This window comes from Nannobrachium achirus (genome assembly GCF_963921795.1).
Source record: "Nannobrachium achirus genome assembly, chromosome: 13".
Taxonomy (NCBI): Eukaryota; Metazoa; Chordata; class Actinopteri; order Myctophiformes; family Myctophidae; genus Nannobrachium; species Nannobrachium achirus.
In genome coordinates this window covers 37,532,028-37,551,612 of record NC_137833.1, presented here as the reverse complement: position 1 = coordinate 37,551,612, position 19,585 = coordinate 37,532,028, and the positions used below count along the sequence as shown (strand labels likewise).

The following is a 19,585-nucleotide window of genomic DNA, read 5'->3' as shown; positions in this document are numbered from 1 at the left end:
CTGTGTTTGTTTGTTTGTTCCAGTGGAGGCGTTGCACCTAGGGACCCTGATGGCCGCCCATGGCTACTTCTTCCCCATCTCAGACCATGTGCTCACTCTGAAAGATGACGGCACTTTCTATAGGTTTCAGGTAAGAAACGTCCAATCTTGTAATGATATTCTTGGTAGAAAGTGACAGCATAGCCTGTAACCAATAAATAAAGTCACATCTGCGTAAAAGTATCAAAGGAGATACAGTATATAATATAAAATATCCATATACACGGCCATGTGAGTCTATTAGTGTCAGTTGCTTTTAAAAGATCATGTGGCCTTTTAAGCAAGTATAAATAAAGAAAGTCCACAGTACAACTGTAAAGGGCTTTGCAGACAGGCAAGATTTTTTGTGTTTTTTTTTAAAGAAACCAATGATTCTCTATGACTGCATGCACACCTGCTCCGAATTTGCCGTGCGACAAGTGGTTGCGGCAGTGCGTTTTTTCCCCAATCAAACCCAGTTTGATTTGTGCGTCTTTTCGCATGCGGTAAAAACTCATTGACTCCTTTTATGACTGCTTTTTGGATCTGCTCTGAGGATTCCACACTACATTGCACATCAAATCCAATGCGTTTTAATCATGCAGCAAACGGAAAACACGCAACAGGCGTGCCAGCAGAGCATGAGTACAGTGGTTTACATGAGGCTTTGCTATTTTACATACTATAACATGTATTCAAAGGTTGTTGAATGAAATCTACAGTACATCTACAGTACGTTTTTCTGGTCTACCTAAGTTTTTCTTAGATTACTATTTCTAATGCATTTGATGTATTGATGTGGATGCATTGATGTATTACTTCGCTATTGTAAATCGCTCTGGATTAAGAGTGTCTGCTAAATTGTAAATTGTGATTGTAAATTGATGTTTTGTTTATGATACACAGTGTTACTTTCCCCGTGAAAATCAGCAGGCTATAATTTACTGCTTGATGTGTCTCAGGCAGCCTTACAGTTCCATAAGGGAGTAAATACTATTCCGACACACAGTATTACTGTATGATGAACAGCTCTAGCAATTTTCCACCAAGCTCGACTGAATTGCCCCTCACACACACACACACACACACACACACACACACACACACACACACACACACACACACACACACACACACACACACACCACAGCATATGACAGCATGACACAGCAAGGGGTCAATCGGTCAGGGGTCATTGAGGTCAACACAAGCCCAGAAGAGACCAGAGACACGCACACGCGCGCGCACACACACACACACACACACACACACACACACACACACACACACACACACAGCCCCCCCCCCCCCCCACTAGCCCTTTAGAGAGTTGGATTCGATCATTTTAAGGTATTTGTACTTGAGTATTTCCAATAGTTTTACTTCTACTACATATACCTCAACCCCTGCATGTACCTCAAGGTGCGCAGGCCTCCACTGATCAGTTCACACAGGTGTGATTTTAGTCTCCCAACGGCTCGTGGCTTTGAGAGAAAGAGAGAGAGGGAGAGGGAGAGGAAAAGGGAGAGAAACAGTATACATTTCATATCATACTCTTTGATTCACAAATACAAAATCATAATTGCACATGGACTTATGTAGTTTATAGAGATATTTGAATGACCATCTGCACTTGCACAATAATATTTAATTAACGTTTTGGTCATATACATTTACCTTCTTTTCAATGACCCCCAAATTGATATATACATATCCCCAAATTGAAGGGGGAAAAAAAACATTATTTGAAAATAACAGATCTACAAGCCCACTTTGAGAACCAGGCAGTGTATTTTAACAATATTCAGTAACAGACTAAACAGAACCCATCAGAAAATAACACATGCTGCTTTACAAATCATAATAAAACAATACATAATATTCCACCAACACTGTTAAAACTCATTCTGTGCCAATGACGGTTTTTGATGGTTTTTGTGTTTTTTGTATAGAAAAAACAAAAAAAAACAAAAACATTTTTTTCTTTTTTTTTTTTTAAAGATGTCAAAATGACCTGAGATCAGAGAGATGCTTTTCTCTGTTTGTGTGTTCGCTCCCTCGTTTAGCTGATTGAGAAAATGTGTGTTCATGTGTGTCCATTCTAGTGGATGGACACTTTCTTTCTTTCAAACAGCTCTATCTCTGGAACCATTTGTCTGATTGACAAAATTCTTTTTGCCACTGAATCACAACAACTGTGTCTGTTTCTGTGGGGGGAAAAAAATATAAAAAAAAAAAAATCATTCTTTTTTTCATTGCATAGTAAAGAAAAACATACAAAATCCTGGCACAGCTACCTTGGAGCCATTTTGGCATTTGGCACATAATGAGTTAACACTACCAAATATCTAGTTCCCAACATGTTTAACTACTACATATCGCCTACCAACACATGAAGTCTTTCTTCTAATAAAGTCTTCAATCAAAAAAAATCAATCAATCAATCAATCAATCAATCAATCAATCAATTCAGGAATGTTTTGTTGTTGTTGCATACATTATTTTCCAAGTTGAGAAACGTTCTGCTCCTCTGTTTCCTAATAACACACTCCTCTTTTTTTCCCAGACTCCTTACTTTTGGCCATCAAATTGCTGGGAACCAGAAAACACAGATTACGGTGAGAGAGAGTGAGAGAGAGAGAGAGAGAGCGAGAGAGAGAGAGAGAGAGAGAGAGAGAGAGAGAGAGAGAGAGAGATCAGATTAGAACTCTATTACAGTCGATGGCTGCATTCAGGGGCGTCACAAGGGGTAGGAAAGTGGGACTGAGTTACCAGGGCCCAAGGTGGAGGGGCCCTAGTAACTTTTAGCTATTGAAAAATAGCAGATATACAAGCTCACAGCGCGGCACCGAGTGCCGCGCTGCGAGCTTGTAGATCTGCTATTTTTGAAAAGTCGTGAAAATGTGCGCAAATCTTTGAATATATGTATTTTTTTAAGTGAACATTTGTAACTCAAATTTTGCTTCTGGGGGGTGTCCCTGGAACTAAATATTTTGATATGGGGGGGGGGTCCTTCACATGAAAAAGTTTGAGCATCACTGACATGAAAACATAGGTTTCTTTTTTTACATTTTCACGATTCAAAAAAATAAATAGCAGATCTACAAGCTCGCAGCGCGGCACTCGGTGCCGCGCTGTGAGCTTGTATATCTGCTATTTTTCAATAGTTAACATTCATGGGGGGCCCGCAGTGAATCCTTGCACCCAGGGCCCAGAATTTGGTGTGACGCCCCTGGCTGCATTGTGTGTTGTGCACCATTTACCCAGGATGATAATGTAGACAACATGTTATCTAATAGCCGCAGCACCCTAAAGGAGTTAAGATATGTTAGCAACAGAGCAGTCCCTGTAGAGAGATACAGTATAAGATAAAAATGTATTGTTGTGCTCTGGTCTAATCAAACGCACATGAGACCCTAACCCAAGAGATAAGAATTAATTCAATTTTATTGTTTTTATGTCTCAAACCCCCCCACACAACTTTAATGTAATCACAACATTTTTTATTTCGCATTTTATTTTATTTCGTATTTTAGGCGAAGACTGATGCTAGGTTCTTGGTTCCTTGGTTTCTTGTTTCTTGAGTCACTACACTGTCTTTCTATGTATGTGATTACCTCTGGACAAGAGTGTCTGCTAAATGCAGTAAAAAGAAAGTAGGATATATATTTAAGGGCTATGTACAACCATATAGAGTACCATGGCAATCAGGAAGAGGTAGCAATATCATCACTGCCAGGCAGAAACCTCGTATCTCCAAGTTTGTATGCTTTTTGGTAAAATAAAGCCCTACATCATCAAACAAAAGTGTTGCACAAAAGTAGTGAAAATAGCAGATACTATTGAGATATTTTCACTATTTTAAATTGTTTTTAAAATAACAAGAAAAGGACGGACATAGAAGGTTTCCACCCAACAACGACGATATACAGTCAGTATTATCCACAGCTCCACCCTCTCATCCAAAAGTGGGGAAAGTAATAGTCAATTAAAGATGCGGGATGTGTTAAGGACTCTTGCTTTTTGAAACAAGGTTACAAAGTGATTTACAAAACAAGGATAAAAAGAAACAAGAAAGCCCTTGTTTAATTTGTCATGCATGAGGGGTTCATACAGACGGGCGCCCGCCCGCCCGCACGCCCGCCCGCACGCACGCACGCACGCACGCACGCACGCACGCACGCACGCACGCACACAGCCACTTATTAAGACCAAACTGAACTCATGTTGTCTGCATCTCCTGTCTCTCTCATCTCCTGACCTGACTTTCTCTCTCTCACGCGCACTCTTAGCTGTTTACCTCTGCAAAAGAACCATGCAAAACAAAGCACGCCTGGAGCTTGCAGATTATGAGGCGGTAAGTAAAACAGGTCATTAAAAACCTATGTTCACTGTATATCTCTGGCACTGCCGTCAATATTTATCTCTAGTGTGTTGTTTACATTGAGACACATTTTTTTTAACTCTTTTCCACAAAGCCGGAGAACAAAATGAATCACTAAGCTGGTGACTATCTGTATTTCTTTTGTGCTTTAGCCTAGCAGGGGACACTGCTGAAACAGTAACTGTGTGTGTGTGTGTGTGTGTGTGTGTGTGTGTGTGTGTGTGTGTGTGTTTGTGTGTGTGTGTGTGTGTGTGTGTACCTATGTATGTACCCCTAGACACGATACACATAATTAACCCACATGTCTGAAAAGCTTTTCATTTGTGTCACATTTCCAGGAGAGCTTAGCAAGACTACAGAGGGCATTCGCCAGAAAATGGGAGTTCATATTTATGCAAGCAGAAGCACAAGCAAAGTAAGCCTTGTTGAGAACCACTGAACATGTTCACACGGCAGACAATTTGCTCATGGTTGGGGGGAAATCCCACCCCTTGACTATGACTTACAGTAATAGCAAAATAGCCCCCGTGTGAACATATCTCCAAGTTTCTAATTAAGTAAAGCCCTGCTTCATCATACAAGACTGTCGCCCAAAACTAGTGAAAATAGCAGATCTACCAGCACACCACGCCTCGCACAGCGAGGCGTGGTGTGCTTGCCTTGCAGATCAACTATTTTCACTATTTTAGGTTTCCACCCGAAATGACGATATATGAATCAAATCCCTACCCTGATCACATTTTCCTAATGCTAACATTGTGCAACACAACACAACGTATCACAGATGTGTTGGCAGGTAAATTAGTGTGATGGATACATGCTATGGATAATAGTCATCTTATTATCTAGATAATTAAGCATTGTGTCAGTTCATGCAGGACATGGCAGTCATACGTGCCCCCAGCTGTAATCAGCTGTCAGTCCGCTGATTGAATAAGTGTTTCTCATCAGCCACGCTTTTCTACACACCAATCACAGCCCCTTCTCACAACAAGGTGGTCCATTTAAATATGGCTCCCTCCTACACAGGATCTCTGCTACTCGATGGCTGCCACTCACACTCGCTTCTGGCAAAGCTTTGCCTTTCGTGCAGTGTCTTGCATGGCTCCAAAGTTAAACCTTAAAGCAGGGGTCTTCAACGTTTCCAGGCCAAGGACCCCTTGGTTGAGAGAGAGATGAAGCAGGGACCCTCGCATAACCTTTTCATAGATTCCATATAGTTTCATGGCTTAACAGCACGATCATCAGTGTATTTTGGATTCATGTCAAAGTGTGTTTTCAGATTTGTATTTGAACCGTCAATACTTCACCTTTCACTCTGTACTTAGTCTGCTCTTTTTTCCCCTCTACATCAAACCTCCTTGACGAAAATAGCTGAGTACAAGCTCACAACGCCTCGCGCTGAGTTTGTAGATCTGCTATTTTTGGCTAAAGTTCTCAGAATATGGACGCAAGGGTTCAAATGGTTATTATACAAAAGGAGAAAAAAGGTTTCTAACACACAAAGATTTAGAGGACCCCCTGTAGTAACTCTGAGGACCCCCTATGGGTCTCGGACCCCTGCCGTAAAGGTTAATCTGAAATTCAATGTATTACATGGCTCTAAAGTTACATTGAAATTCAGTGTTTGTTGTATGGCTCTCAGTGGGGGGGGGGGGGGCTTCTGCATTGCATTCCCTAGATTTAGCTTAGCTGCTTGGCTAATTCAGGGAACATCTTATGAGTGGAGCCATCAATGCCAGTACAACTGTATTCCATTTGTTTGAATAAATGGTTATATCCTATCTGTTCCTGGCTGAATTTATTTAATACAAAACGTCTATCCTTTGTCCTCAGAGTGGACAAGAAAAGAGACAAAATTGAGAGGAAGATCCTTGACAGTCAAGAAAGAGCATTCTGGGATGTGCACAGACCTGTGGTGAGTGACATCTTCCTCCCTGTTTCATCATCATCGTCATTTTGCTGAAGTTAAGTCACTGAATTGCCAAACAAACGGCCATTATCAACCACCATTTGGATCATCAATCTCATTGTGATAGAGATTTTTGTGTGAATGCAAATGATTCTGTACTTTCATACATTTTGCCTGTGCCTATTATTAAGTCATTATTATTCAAGTGACATAGTCTTCAGCTGAATTGGTGATTGGCTCTAGTCAAGTGCATGATGTAGGGGTTATATATAACCTTGTTTTGTTTTTTTCTTCCACTCCGAGAGAAATTTCAGCACTCAGTCATTTTCCGTTTTGAGCCTGTTCCACTCTGGGGAATTGTGATACACACTTCACAACATCTCCACAAAAGACATTTGTCAAACTTGAGCTATGGAGAAGGACAAAATGTATGAAATGAAAAAAGAAAACAAAGGACATTAAAATGCCTTCCATGTCCATAATAAATGTCTGTACACACCGCAAGCTTATAATTCAAAAGTGGCAAAGGTAATATGTAATCTAATATAATATATAATTTATTACTCTGATTCCAAATAATCAGAGTAACAACAGGGGGGGGGGCACAACAGCCCCACAAGACTATGGTTTAGTGATGAAAAGTGAGTCATCACTTTTCTTTTGTGGGGGCCGTTTTAGCCCAAGGAATATGTTTCTTGCAAAACAGATGCTTACAATGGATTCAGAATCATGAAAAACCCCTAGTTTGACCCCTCATATGCTACTTAAAGCAGATGAATGTTTTGCTTTTTTTCCCCTGTATAGTAAAGTTAATGGGACACCAACTCTAGCGGCTGATAACACCAATTTAGCTGTGTCTCAGAAAGGGTTATCATACCAAAATATAATCTACACATATAGAGCTTTTCAAAAATGCATGGTAACCTTTGCCAACTTTCGGATACCGACATCTCGTATGGTCCATGGACTAAAAACAAAACACACAGGCCAGCACAAACTGCCTTAGGGCAGGAAAAAGAGAGGTTCATATCAGGTCCTTATACAGTATAACCCCCCAAACCCATAACTCCTTACCCCAGGTGTACTCAGTTACCCAGGGTCGTCACACACGGTCACACCGCTCTGCACCGAGTAAAAGATAGGGCCTCTCCCTCCTCAGGCCAACATTGGAGGCAGGGGGACTACAGTACACATGGGGGAAATGTTTTAATTGGGGATTAAATGAAAAAAGCAAGGTTACAGGTGTTCTCCATGCTCATCCAAACTTCCTTAGCGCTAGTGTTTCCTCCGTACTTCGGGGAATAATGGGCAGACTACATTCCTCCAGGAGCTGTAATTGAAAAAAATAACAAGTTCAATTTATGCCGGCTTGGAGCAACATAATCAATATTAATTCTGATTTCACAGTGACTCGGTCAGGCCACTTACCACTGCTCCCTAGATGGACCCAACTGTATTTATATTAGCTTGTTCAATCAGCTGGAATTTATCCACTGAATGCTTGATTACACTCTGGTGTCCTTGTTTTTGAATAACTGTTACATTCACATGTGATTGACCATTGTTTGACAAGTCTTATAGAGCTTGGTCAGAATAATCAGTCTGTTACCTCCCAGTAAAATACTGTGGCATCATGCAGTAGGTAGATTGTAACGTTGTAGTCAGCGGTACAAACAGAACTGTAAACAGCTTGAAATGAAAAACACACAGATCTACACGCTCACAAGACAATGTGATGTCGCGCATTGTGAGCTTGAAGACCGACTCACCGACTGCGCTACATCATGTAATAGCTAGGGCTTAAGTGGTTAAAACATACAGCATGGAAGCCTTCAATTATGTTCTGTAAAGCCTGCAAAATCCTCCACAGACTCCAGTATGTGCAGCACTTACTGTAGCTGCCAGGGTTCTCAACCGCACCAAGCCCTCATCCACCTTCACTACTTTTAAATCACTCAACGTCCTGCATAGGTTCCAAACAGGTGGTACGTACTACGTACAGTAGGATGTTGAGGGATTTTAAATGAACGCTCCCCTGGAAAGAATCATGGCAGCACAGATTTTATTGTTATAAAGTGTGTCTGTTTAAAAAAAAGAAAAGCCTTGACAGAAACAAAAAGGACAGAGGTGCAATATTGGAATTCTTCATCGTTTAAAGACGTAGTGAAATTAAAAAATATATGTTTTTCACACTTTTAGATCTGTAGTGATAATATGGCCATACCTATACCATGGCAAAAAAAGTACAAAAAAAATCACGTGTTTGTGTATTATAACAAGACAATTACAGCCCTAAGTACAGCACCTAAACAAAAACATAATGCGTCATGATGTACGTAAACTCTACTTAATAATTCATGGGGTCAAAATTATTGACAGGTGCCTGACCGTGTCAATCAACCACAACAACTTCAGCTACTTCCCGCGAGCCGCTGGTTCATGTGGCTACCCCCTTCCAAGGTCCCCCGCCTCGCATTCGTCCTCCCCGCACACCAGAGCAGTGTGTTGCGCTGGCCTACCTCCGGTTCAGCCAATCTCAAGCTGTGTCCGACATTTCATCTCCTATGAACACAAATTTCTTTCCGTAGTCGCTGCCTTGTCAGTCTATGGGAGCAATGCTGAGTGTCACAGCGTCGCTCATCAGCACGCCATCTTTACATATTAATGTCTTCAATGAGTTATGGACGTCAAATCACATTCCTCCCAGCGCTATGTCCCTTCTTCCTTGACCGTTTCACTAGGAAATGTGTCACCATAAGGAAGTGGAGCAAGTGGAGAACTTCCGTTCTAGTGTGTCTTTAATACAATCAGGGATTCTGAATCCAATGCAATCATTTGTTTTGCACGAAAAACATTCCTTTCCGAGAAACAGCAGCCACAAAACTGTGAAAATTGATGACTCATCACTAAACCATACTTTTATCACTTTTATGGGGTCAGTTTTTAGCCCAAGGAATGTTTTTCCTGCAAAACAAATGATTGCATTGTATTCAGAACCCGAAGAACACCTAGTTTGACCGCTCACATGCTACTTAAAGCATATTTATTTTTTGTAATATTTTACTGTATAGTAAAGTCTATGAGAGCCAAACTTTGATATTGGCTCCCACAAGTTTCCCAAGACAAATCTGCGATGCCCCTATAGCCAAAAATGTTCCATATGGCATGTTCTAACTGTGTGCCAAATTTCATGCTTCTTTCATAAAGTGCACGATTCCATCAAAATACTGCCCGAAACGCCTGGACTAAGCAACTTATTGTGGCTAACCCCTTGTGGCACCCCACCCACCCACCAGCCTGCAGACTCTTGGGGAAAGAGCTCTCCCTAAGAGCAACCCCCACCATTTGGAACTCCGCCCCTTGGCAGAGATCTGCAACGTTGCATCTTTGGACACTTTTTAAAAAACTTCTGAAAACTTTCCTGCTCACCAAGGCCTATGGTGCCATTAAATCTGTCATCCGCAGAAATCCTTGCTGTTATTATTTTCTGTTCCTGTATTATTGGTTTTGTCTGCCTCATTTTGTGCAGAGCGTACTTGGGTCCCTTGAAAGGCACTACATATATCCCATTATTACCATTATTAAAGTTTGTGAAATTCTTTTAGAGACTCTTTCCTCTTTGATTGATCTACCTTTTTTTTAACAGCCTGGGTGCGTGAACACAACAGAAGTGGACATAAAGAAGTCCTCCAGAATGAAAAACCCCCACAAGACAAGAAAGGTACAGCTTTTCTACCATGGATGCCACCTTCTTTAAAGGACAACTCTGCCCTAAATAAAATCTAAGTTCATTTTCCTACTTATATTGATCAAAAACTACTCAGCAGCCCTCACAGCATAGAGTGGAGCCTATATTAGCCTATCGCTTTTACACTGTTTGTTGCGGTCAAAAGGTTTTCTCTTCATGAATGTGTTACTAGTTGTCATAACAAACACATCCATGCCTTGGTTGTCCCACACAAGTACCACAATCTCATAAATCATGTTTTGGGGTGAGCATTCGGCAAAACTGACGAATCACAGTGTGTCTTTTCTGGGACTTGGCAATATAACAGTGTGCCGGCTGGTGTGGGACAACCAAGGCATGGATGTGTTTGTAATGTCAACTACTAACACATACATGAAAAAAAAAATCACTTTTGACTACAACAAATAGTGTAAAGCGAGAGAGAGGCTTATAGGATCCACTCTAAGCTAAGAGGGCTGCTGGGTTCTGCTGGGGAAACTAGACAACAGGGGCATTTCTGCCTAATAGACCCCATGGACAGCAATTTTTGATCAATATAAGTAGGAAAATTAGCCTAGATGTTATTTAGGGCGGAGTTGTCCTTTAAGGGTCAGGGTTGGGAGAGGCTTTGATAAGGGTGACAAAAATAGCAGATCTACAAGATCACAACACATCACGTCACGAGTCTCATGACACATTGTGAGCTCGTAGATCTGCAATTTGTTTAGCCTTGTAGGCTTGTACCATGAAGTATACCTCAGCACCACAGCAAGGCCAAAAGGGTAGTCTTGTCAGCTATGGTAAAGCGACTTATCGACCATTTCTCCTTTTGTCTCGATCAAGTCTGTATACGGGCTGCAGAACGATGTCCGCGCCCACAGCCCCACCCACACCCCCGCCCCCGAGGCCAAACAACCCACAGAGGAAGAGCTACAGGAACAGGTGAGACTATAGCATGCCCTAAGACAGGCTGATCTTGGACGAGAGGGACGGATTAAAATCTCCCTGCTGAAAATAGCCGGGAGATCCTATTGGTTCATCGATGTGCGCACCCGCCCCCTCACTAAATTCACTAATATTTTAATAGCCATATATGGAGATCTCTGATGAATATACTGCGTTATTCTCAATTCTCATATGGTCTATATATGGACATACTCTGTCAGTCCCGTGTGGTCTATGATGTCAGACATGATGTCAGGCATCAAATCCATATCTGGGAAAAGTATCTGGCAAAATAGCATGCATGTGTCCGCATGAAGCTGGTCAATTAGAAGTTTATTTACACATTTAAAGGGTAGGCACAATAAGCTTAGGCTTCAGCCTTACTCCTTTTGGTCTGATTTCTTTTTTGTCTTGTTTCAATAACTATACTGTATTGTTTTAATTTACCACAAGACCAAATAAACTACTACTACTAATTTGACATATGGCCCAAGTGCGTGCCAACAAAACTGTGGGAGGAATTCCGCTGCAAAAAAAAAAAAAGGAAGTTTACTTGGAAGAATAAAGTCGGACAACAATTACGCCACTCAACTCGACCACCATCACCATGGTAATACGGTAAGCCCACCGAGCTCCCTCCGTTGAGAGCCAGAGATTTATATCACTAGAGGTTCAGGCTGCTATTAGAGTTCTCAACACGCCTAAAAATTAACGACTAATTAGCATATATTTTAGGCCATACAAGCCCCGAAAATGTCATGTCAGGTTTGTGAAGAATTTGAGGAACTCTATAGCCTCTATGCGGCCCTCACACCTACAGTACCTCACACCACCGATCCAACCGATATGTCTGAGTCTGGGGCTGCGTCTCAGGTTCTTATTCTGATCTGTCCCAAACTTTTTTGTCTCAGGGCACCCCATCAATATTTTTTTTAATCCGAGGCACCCCTATATTTTAATTTTCACTCCTAGCACCTTATATTTATAGCATATCGTCGTTGTCGGGTGGAAACCTTGCATGTCCAAAACCGTTCGCTTTGTATTTATCATCTATAAATGTACTAAAAGTGAAAACAGCAGATCTACAAGCACACAACGCCGTTGTGTGCTTGTAGATCGGCTGTTTTCACTAGTTTTGTGCGACAGTCTTGTATGATGAAGCAGGGCTTTGCTTTACCAAAAGACGTACACATTTGAAACTTGGAGATACGAGGTTTCTGTCCGACAGTGACAATATGTTTGTGATTATGTTGCAAGGAAAACGTTGAGATAATATCCATTTTGGTTACAACTGAAAATAACTTTGTACTTCAAGTTTAAAATGATACTAAATATTTGTTCAAGTGTCCAAATAAATTCCAAATATTGTCAAATGATCTCGCGGCACCCCAGGGTGCCCCTGTCCTACAGGAAGTAGAATTCGGTCAGCCCTAACTTTATTTCGCATCCAGTCATTTTCATCATATAAGAAAGTGACAAATAAAACGCTTCTAGATTATTGATTTGTTCATAGCTAGGCTTTCTCCCTCTGCTTTCCTCAGAGATCTACTTTACCCCCACTCTGAATGCTTAATGTACTTCTCCCATGAGCTCACGTATTCATTTTCTATCTTATAACGATAAGTGCCTCTTGTCTCCGTTTGCCTCTACAAATAATGCTATAGGCTACGTACAACTTATAGCTGGTTTGTAAACACACTCGCAGTCCAACCGTGCATTTACCAGGCTGTACAAACAAACATCTTCAGAAATATTGACTTGTGAATGGTCAAGAGTTAACAGGCTGGCTCCCAAGAATATTTATACTAATCACCCCCCTCCCCCCCCTTCCTGGTTTCAGATCACCTTTTGGCAAGTGCAATTAGACAGGCATCGACTGAAAATGTCCAAAGTGGCAGAGAGGTGAGTGATGTTCACCGTTGTCTTTATTCAGTTTAGCAATCGACATGTTTATCGAACTCTTAATGGCCTTGTCTGGCACAGAATTGAGAGTTTCACTGACCTTGAGGAGAGAATGACCCTCCGGACAGAGTGTGTGTGTGTGTGTGTGTGTGTGTGTGTGTGTGTGTGTGTGTGTGTGTGTGTGTGTGTGTGTGTGTGTGTGTGTGTGTGTGTGCGTGCGTCAGCACTGATGGTGCTGATACTGGAAATTTTGTACAAAGTCTCAATTTTTCCCCTCATAAAAGATGAGCATATACACTACAGCAGTGGTTCTCAACCTTTTCAAATATAAAAATCCCAAAATAATCATATTTTAACTGGGGACCCCCCACCCTACGAGCACTAAGAGAGGAATGACATTTTGTTTAACACAGTGAAACTATTGTGAAAATAGCTCACAAGTTGTGAGCATGTAGATCAGCACATCACAATGCCTCGCAACGCGAGGCGTTATGTAGATCGTCGATTTTCACAATTTCTGCCTATAATATTTGACAGTTTGGCAAATGTTTAATTTGTCATTTTAGAGGTATTAGAAAGTTCTTAAATTGTCACTTTAGAAAAATGCAGATAGCCAGTCTATAGTCTATACACTTAAACTTTATGTCGGTTTATTTACTGTCGAGTGAGAAAACAATGTTGCACATTAAGTTAATCATCTGGTGGTCCCGACCCACAGGTTGAGAACCACTGCACTACAGTACATTCAACAAAGCATTCACGCTGTGAATCAGAGTCACTCCCTCAGAGGCAACAGAGTGCTGCATTTGCTCTGAAGAGTTATTTCCTTTTAATGCTCAAGGTTACCTGGTGCAGCAACAGCACACACATCAAATGAACCCAAACCTTGAATTATCTCACCGTTCACAGATTCAGTGCACACACAAGACTTCCAATCTCTCATCTCTCTTTCATATTTCCTCGTATTGTCTGTGCTCAGTTTGCTAGCATACACGGAGCAGTATGTGGAGTACGACCCCTTCCTCACACCGCCTGACCCCTCCAACCCTTGGATCTCGGATGACAACACGTTGTGGGAACTGGAAGCAAGGTGTGCGTTTGTGCCTGCATGTGTGCAGGGCCGTCACACCAAATTCTGGGCCCTGGGTACAAAGATTCACTACGGGCCCCCCATGAATGTTAACTATTGAAAAATAGCAGATATACAAGCTCACAGCGCGGCACCGAGTGCCGCGCTGCGAGCTTGTAGATCTGCTATTTTTGAAAAAAATGTGAAAATGTGTGCAAGAAACCTGTGTTTCCATGTCAGTGGTGCTCAAACTTTTTCATGTCGAGGACCCCCAAGATGATATGTATTTGGCCACGGACCTCCATCTCAAAATATTTAGTTCCATGGACCCCCCCAGAAACAAAATTTGAGTTACAAAGTTAAAAAATACATATATTCAAAGATTTGCACACATTTTCATGACTTTTCAAAAATAGTAGATCTACAAGCTATAGTAGATCTACTACAAGCTATAGTAGATCTACAAGCTCACAGCGCGGCACCGAGTGCCGCGCTGTGAGCTTGTATATCTGCTATTTTTCAATAGCTAAAGTTATTAGGCCCCTCCACCTTGGGCCCTGGTAACTCAGTCCCACTTTCCTCCCCCTTGTGACGCCCCTGCGTGTGTGCATGAGATAGAGGAGAGAACCAGACCTTTTTACTTTGAGGCATGCATGTGTGTCTGCCTGCATGTGTGCAAGCAGAGAGCAAGTATGAGAGTTTTTACTCTCATAGTATGTGTTTGAAATACATTTACTGCATATTGCATTTGGCTCTACAGCAGTGGCAGTTTTTAGCCCACGACCCAAAAGAGAAATGTGACGTTTGCCCGAGACCCAAACTAGTGAAAATAGCCGATCTACAAGCTCACAACAAGTTATGAGCTTGTGGATCAGCTATTTTCACTACTTCTTAAACATATATTTTCTAATTTACGGACTGTCTTAGATTTCTCTTTTATTTATTCATGAAATTACTTTACTTTTTTCATGAAAACGATCATGATTTTTTTTTCATGTATGTTTTTATGATAATAATTAAAAACAAAATTTAGGAAACCAAAAATTAAGGGACCCATAAAAATGTGTCTGCGACCCATGGGTCCCAGTGTTTGGGAACCAGTTTTGTACAGTATGCCACTCACAGAGTGGAATAAGGTGCCATGTACTGTATGTCTTTGAGATGATGAAATGTCTATGTATATTTCTTTGTCTACCCACCTCCAGCAAAGAGCCAGGCCAGCAGAGGGTGAAGAGATGGATGTTTGGCATTGACGAGGTTCTCAAAGACCCCGTGGGGAGAGAGCAGTTCCTAAAGTTCCTGGAGTCTGAGTTTAGCTCAGAGAACCTCAGGTGACTGAACACATATACTCCATAAACACACACATGGACAGATGGATTGACAGATGGACATGCAGTGAACGCGCACATGTACACGCGCACATACACACTGGTGTGCCCAGACATTTGTACATGCACAAACAATCACACACAGTCATCTATAAGTGTGTTAGTTGCTGATTAGGATGCATCTACAGATCCCTCTAGTGGTTAATTTCTGTACTGCTTGTGCCCGTGAACTCAGTTTGAGGGCAATATTTCAATAAAGATAATTTAGTGTCCTCATAACACAGCTGTAATTGGATCTTCTAGATAGATAGTATCACAAGGGTCTACATTTCTCAATCTAAACCCGCAATCACTGCACATGTGCTAGTTATACAAGTATTAACATACTCTATCCACCTCTTTCCGCGGGAATTTACTGGAGAATTTTTTGCACCACACTTCCGGTTAACAGCAGACAAGCTCACATCGCGTCGCAGATGCAACCGGTGTGAGCTTGTAGATCACACTCGGCTGCAGCGCCGGAAGCTCCGTGCAACTTCTGCGCAATGCACGATGGGATGTTGGAAAGTTGTGGATACAGATTGATAATAAAAACTATGTATTGTTCATTCATCTAAGACTCTTAAAGGAGTAGTTCACCCCCAAAATGACTTTTTTTCTATTGATTAGTCATGCCATGGAGACTAGAGTTCAATAATATTTTTTGTTTTTTGTCACATTCCTAAGACAAAAATTTGATTTGAGTAAATTTACCCCCATTGATTCCGGATGGTGACCCGTTTCGAAACGGGTCACCATCCGGAATGAATGGGGGTAAATTTATTGTTATCACATTTTTGTCTTAGGAATGCGACAAAAAACAAAAAAAAATATTGAACTCTAGTCTCCATGGCATGACTAATCAATAGAAAAAAAGTCATTTTGGGGGTGAACTACTCCTTTAAGTTCTGGATTGCAGCTATAAACACTGGGTCAGGGGTCTTCAACAGGGGGTCCAGGGGGTTAATTGAACAACTTGAACCCTCCTCAGAGCATCCCTACTCTGAGGAGAACTTTAGCCAAAAACAGCAGATCTACAAGCTCTCAATGGCGTTGAGTGCTTGTAGATCGGCTATTTTCGGCAAAAGGGTTTGGTATAGAGGTAAAAAAGAGCAGACCAAGTACAGAGTTAAAGGTCAAGTTTACTAAGTATCGACGATTTACAGTAAGTGGTTAAATGTCTGGAGCGAAAAATCAACACAAATCCAACATAGACTGATGACAGTGCTGTCAAACAAGTCTATGAATCTATCTATGAAATCTCCATCACACATTTATACAATATGTAGAGGGGGTCCATGCTTAATCACTCTCTCAGCCAAGGGGTCCTTGGCCTGAAAATGTTGAAGACCCCTGCACTAGGCTACACCATTTCTGGAACACACTGACTGCTGCCGGTGTTTTCCAGGTTCTGGCTGGCCGTCCAGGAGCTTAAGAACCGTCCCATCAGAGAAGTCCCCACGCAGGTGGAGGAGATCTGGCAGGAGTTCCTTGCCTCCGGAGCCGCCAGTGCGATCAACGTGGACTCCAAGAGCTACGACAAAACCACCCAGAATGTCAAAGACCCCGGACGCTACACCTTTGAGGATGCACAGGTTGGGTGCACATTCCATGAATGTAGATTCAGTGTAGAATCGTTCCGATCGCACAAGGTTAACAGTCCACACTACAATTCAAGAAATGGCTGCAAACATACCGGATGTATTGTCATGTAATTGTGCAGTACGTTGATAGAGGCTCTAGGAAAAACATCAACTTAGTACAGCTTTCATGTGGGACTATTATTTCATGAGACACCAGTTCATTTGAGCTGTTTTCTGCTTGTCAGCCTGATTTGGTTTTCTGTTTCAGTTGCCATTTATTTCTTTCAGTTCACTTTGATGTGAGGTCTTTGTATATTTTCCTTACTTTTCACTATGTCGGCACAAACTGTTCTGTATTATGGCTGTTTATTTATTTCAGTTTGTTTGCTTTGATGAGTTTGCATATTATCCTTATTTGTCACTACGCTAGCACAAAATACATTTCTTTTTTCATCTTTCTGTTTTTGATCATTTTAGGTCTGTTTCTTTTTGTCTTTGTGTTCTTTGATTTTGCAAAATAATACTAAACTTCACTTACTGTGAAGAACAGCTACTTCTTCATTCTAATAATTATTGCTCATTGCATCATGACTTTTTCCTAGGTTTAAAGCAGGGGTCTTCAACAGTGGGTCCAGGACCCCTAGGGGGTCCTCAGAGTTACTCCAGGGGGTCCTCCAAATCTTTGAGTGATAGAAAAAAGTTTTTTTCTCCTTTTTTATATTAACCAACTGAACCCTAGTGTCCATATTCAGAGAACTTTAGCTAAAAATAGCAGATCTACAAGCTCACAACGCCTCGCAGATCTGCTATTTTCGGCAAAGAGCTTTGGTGTAGAGGGGGAAAAGAGCAGACTAAGTACAGAGTGAAAGGTCAAATTTATTAAGTAATGACGGTTCAAGTGGTTAAATATCTGAAAACACAAATTGTCATGAATCCAAAATACACTGATGATTGTGCTGTCAAACAATGAAACTATGGAATCTATGAAAAGGTTTTGGGGCTCCCTGCTTCATCTCTTTCTCATCTAAGGGGTCCTTGGTCTGAAAACGTTGAAGACCCCTGGTTTAAAGCATTCACATTACTTTTGCATCTGTTCCTCTGATGGCTGTGGCCCTTTTCTATATCCTGTGGGTAAACATGGTGTGTTTCTATGACAGGAGCACATCTACAAGTTGATGAAGAGCGATTCTTACAGCCGCTTCATCCGTTCTAGTGCCTACCAGGAGTTACTACAGGCCAAGAAGAAGGTAAGGAGTCTGGCAGAACAGTTTCAGACCCCAACTGTAAATAGCATAGATTAAAAAGATAATCCATTCCCATGCTCAGCTGCTTAATCACACACCAGAGCAGACATGGTGCATTTTAAAAGCGACATTAAAATATATAGAATACACAATGTGTGCATCGTGATATTTTTCATTGATTTAACCACCACCATCAAAAGACAAATAAAAAGAAAAATCTGAATTTATTAAGCCACCCTTTGTCTCTTATATACCCAGACTAGTGTTTGTCAAGGTCACTCTTTCATCTCCATCGCTTGTGAGTTTGCTTTATTTTATTTTATTTTTTGGTCTTTGGCATAATTTGGGCTGGCTTCAGTAATGCAGATCATCATTTTATAAAATCACTTCAAACATGGTGGACATGCTTTGTTCTAGTCAGCTGGACCAGGTGTACCAGATGAAGCATGTCCATTGGAAATCCGAATTCCGCAAAAAAAGAATAAATTCAGGCCAAGGAGAGAGAGAGAGAGGGAGAGAGGGAGAGAGAGAGAGAGAGAGAGAGAGAGAGAGAGAGAGAGAGAGAGAGAGAGAGAGAGAGAGACAGAGAGAGAGAGAGAGAGAGAGAGAGATTTTTTTATTTACGTGCTCTCGTGATATCCCCCCCCCCCCAAAAAAAAAAAACGCAGCAGTGTGCAAAGACCTTTACTCTTTGAGCCCCTGATCCAACCATTCTTTTGTGGCCATCGCCGGCCGTCACCTCAATTCATGATCTGTATTCTCATGCTTTTAATTTTTAGATTGATTCATGTCACTCCACCTTTTTTTTATGTGATATTTAATTATAAATCATTTTAATGAAGTAGAAGGTTTGTTGTAATACCTGTAGCCTATGATAGTTCATAAGAAAAGGGTATATTCTACTTTTCAGCATATGCTTCAATCCTGTTCCATCTCCAAGGACAGCTGTCGTATGCAGCCAAGCTGTGAACTTTTCCTGCATGATTCATAGTCCCTGACAAAATGTCAAAATGTCTTCTCTCATTCTCTCCACAGAAAAGTAAGAACCTGTTCTGAAGGATGTTGCTTCCAGGTAAGGTTGATGTGTTTTTTTTTTTTAAATCATACTTTTTTTGATTGTGCGTTAGTATCATATTTCTAATTTGCTGCAGCGGAAGTTTTAACTCCATCAGTATGGCCTGCTGTGTGATTTCAACCTTTGCTTCATTTGGGCTTTTTTGTTTTGAGCTATTCTAGTAACTGAGGGAAAACAATTTACGTAAATGGAATCCAACCACTTCCATTTCATGCATTTTTTGCAACAAACAAAAATCGCCATTTATTTTTACCAGTGGCTCTGCCCGACTAATTAGCATACCCAAAACGTCATTGTAGGCCTAATGCAAATCAAATGAAAGAGAGATACACAGTAGCTCTACTTAACAACTGCATTAG

At 41.2% G+C, this 19,585-nt stretch overlaps 1 protein-coding gene across 1 annotated transcript in view; it reads left to right on the top strand.

The window, feature by feature from the left end:
• Window positions 1-19,207, top strand: part of LOC308296421 (regulator of G-protein signaling 7) — a gene marked incomplete at its 3' end in the record, with an annotated part of 114,800 nt that extends 95,593 nt beyond the window's left edge. The window contains exons 4-16 of the mRNA XM_080739707.1: window positions 24-130; window positions 2,585-2,636; window positions 4,311-4,375; window positions 4,741-4,817; window positions 6,239-6,320; window positions 9,961-10,035; window positions 10,885-10,983; window positions 12,827-12,888; window positions 13,868-13,978; window positions 15,163-15,288; window positions 16,733-16,919; window positions 18,065-18,154; window positions 19,187-19,207. Coding sequence (XP_080595833.1) covers window positions 24-130; window positions 2,585-2,636; window positions 4,311-4,375; window positions 4,741-4,817; window positions 6,239-6,320; window positions 9,961-10,035; window positions 10,885-10,983; window positions 12,827-12,888; window positions 13,868-13,978; window positions 15,163-15,288; window positions 16,733-16,919; window positions 18,065-18,154; window positions 19,187-19,207 — 1,154 coding nt within the window. The remainder of the gene's footprint in view (window positions 1-23; window positions 131-2,584; window positions 2,637-4,310; window positions 4,376-4,740; window positions 4,818-6,238; window positions 6,321-9,960; window positions 10,036-10,884; window positions 10,984-12,826; window positions 12,889-13,867; window positions 13,979-15,162; window positions 15,289-16,732; window positions 16,920-18,064; window positions 18,155-19,186) is intronic.
• Between the last annotated feature and the right edge of the window lie 378 nt (window positions 19,208-19,585).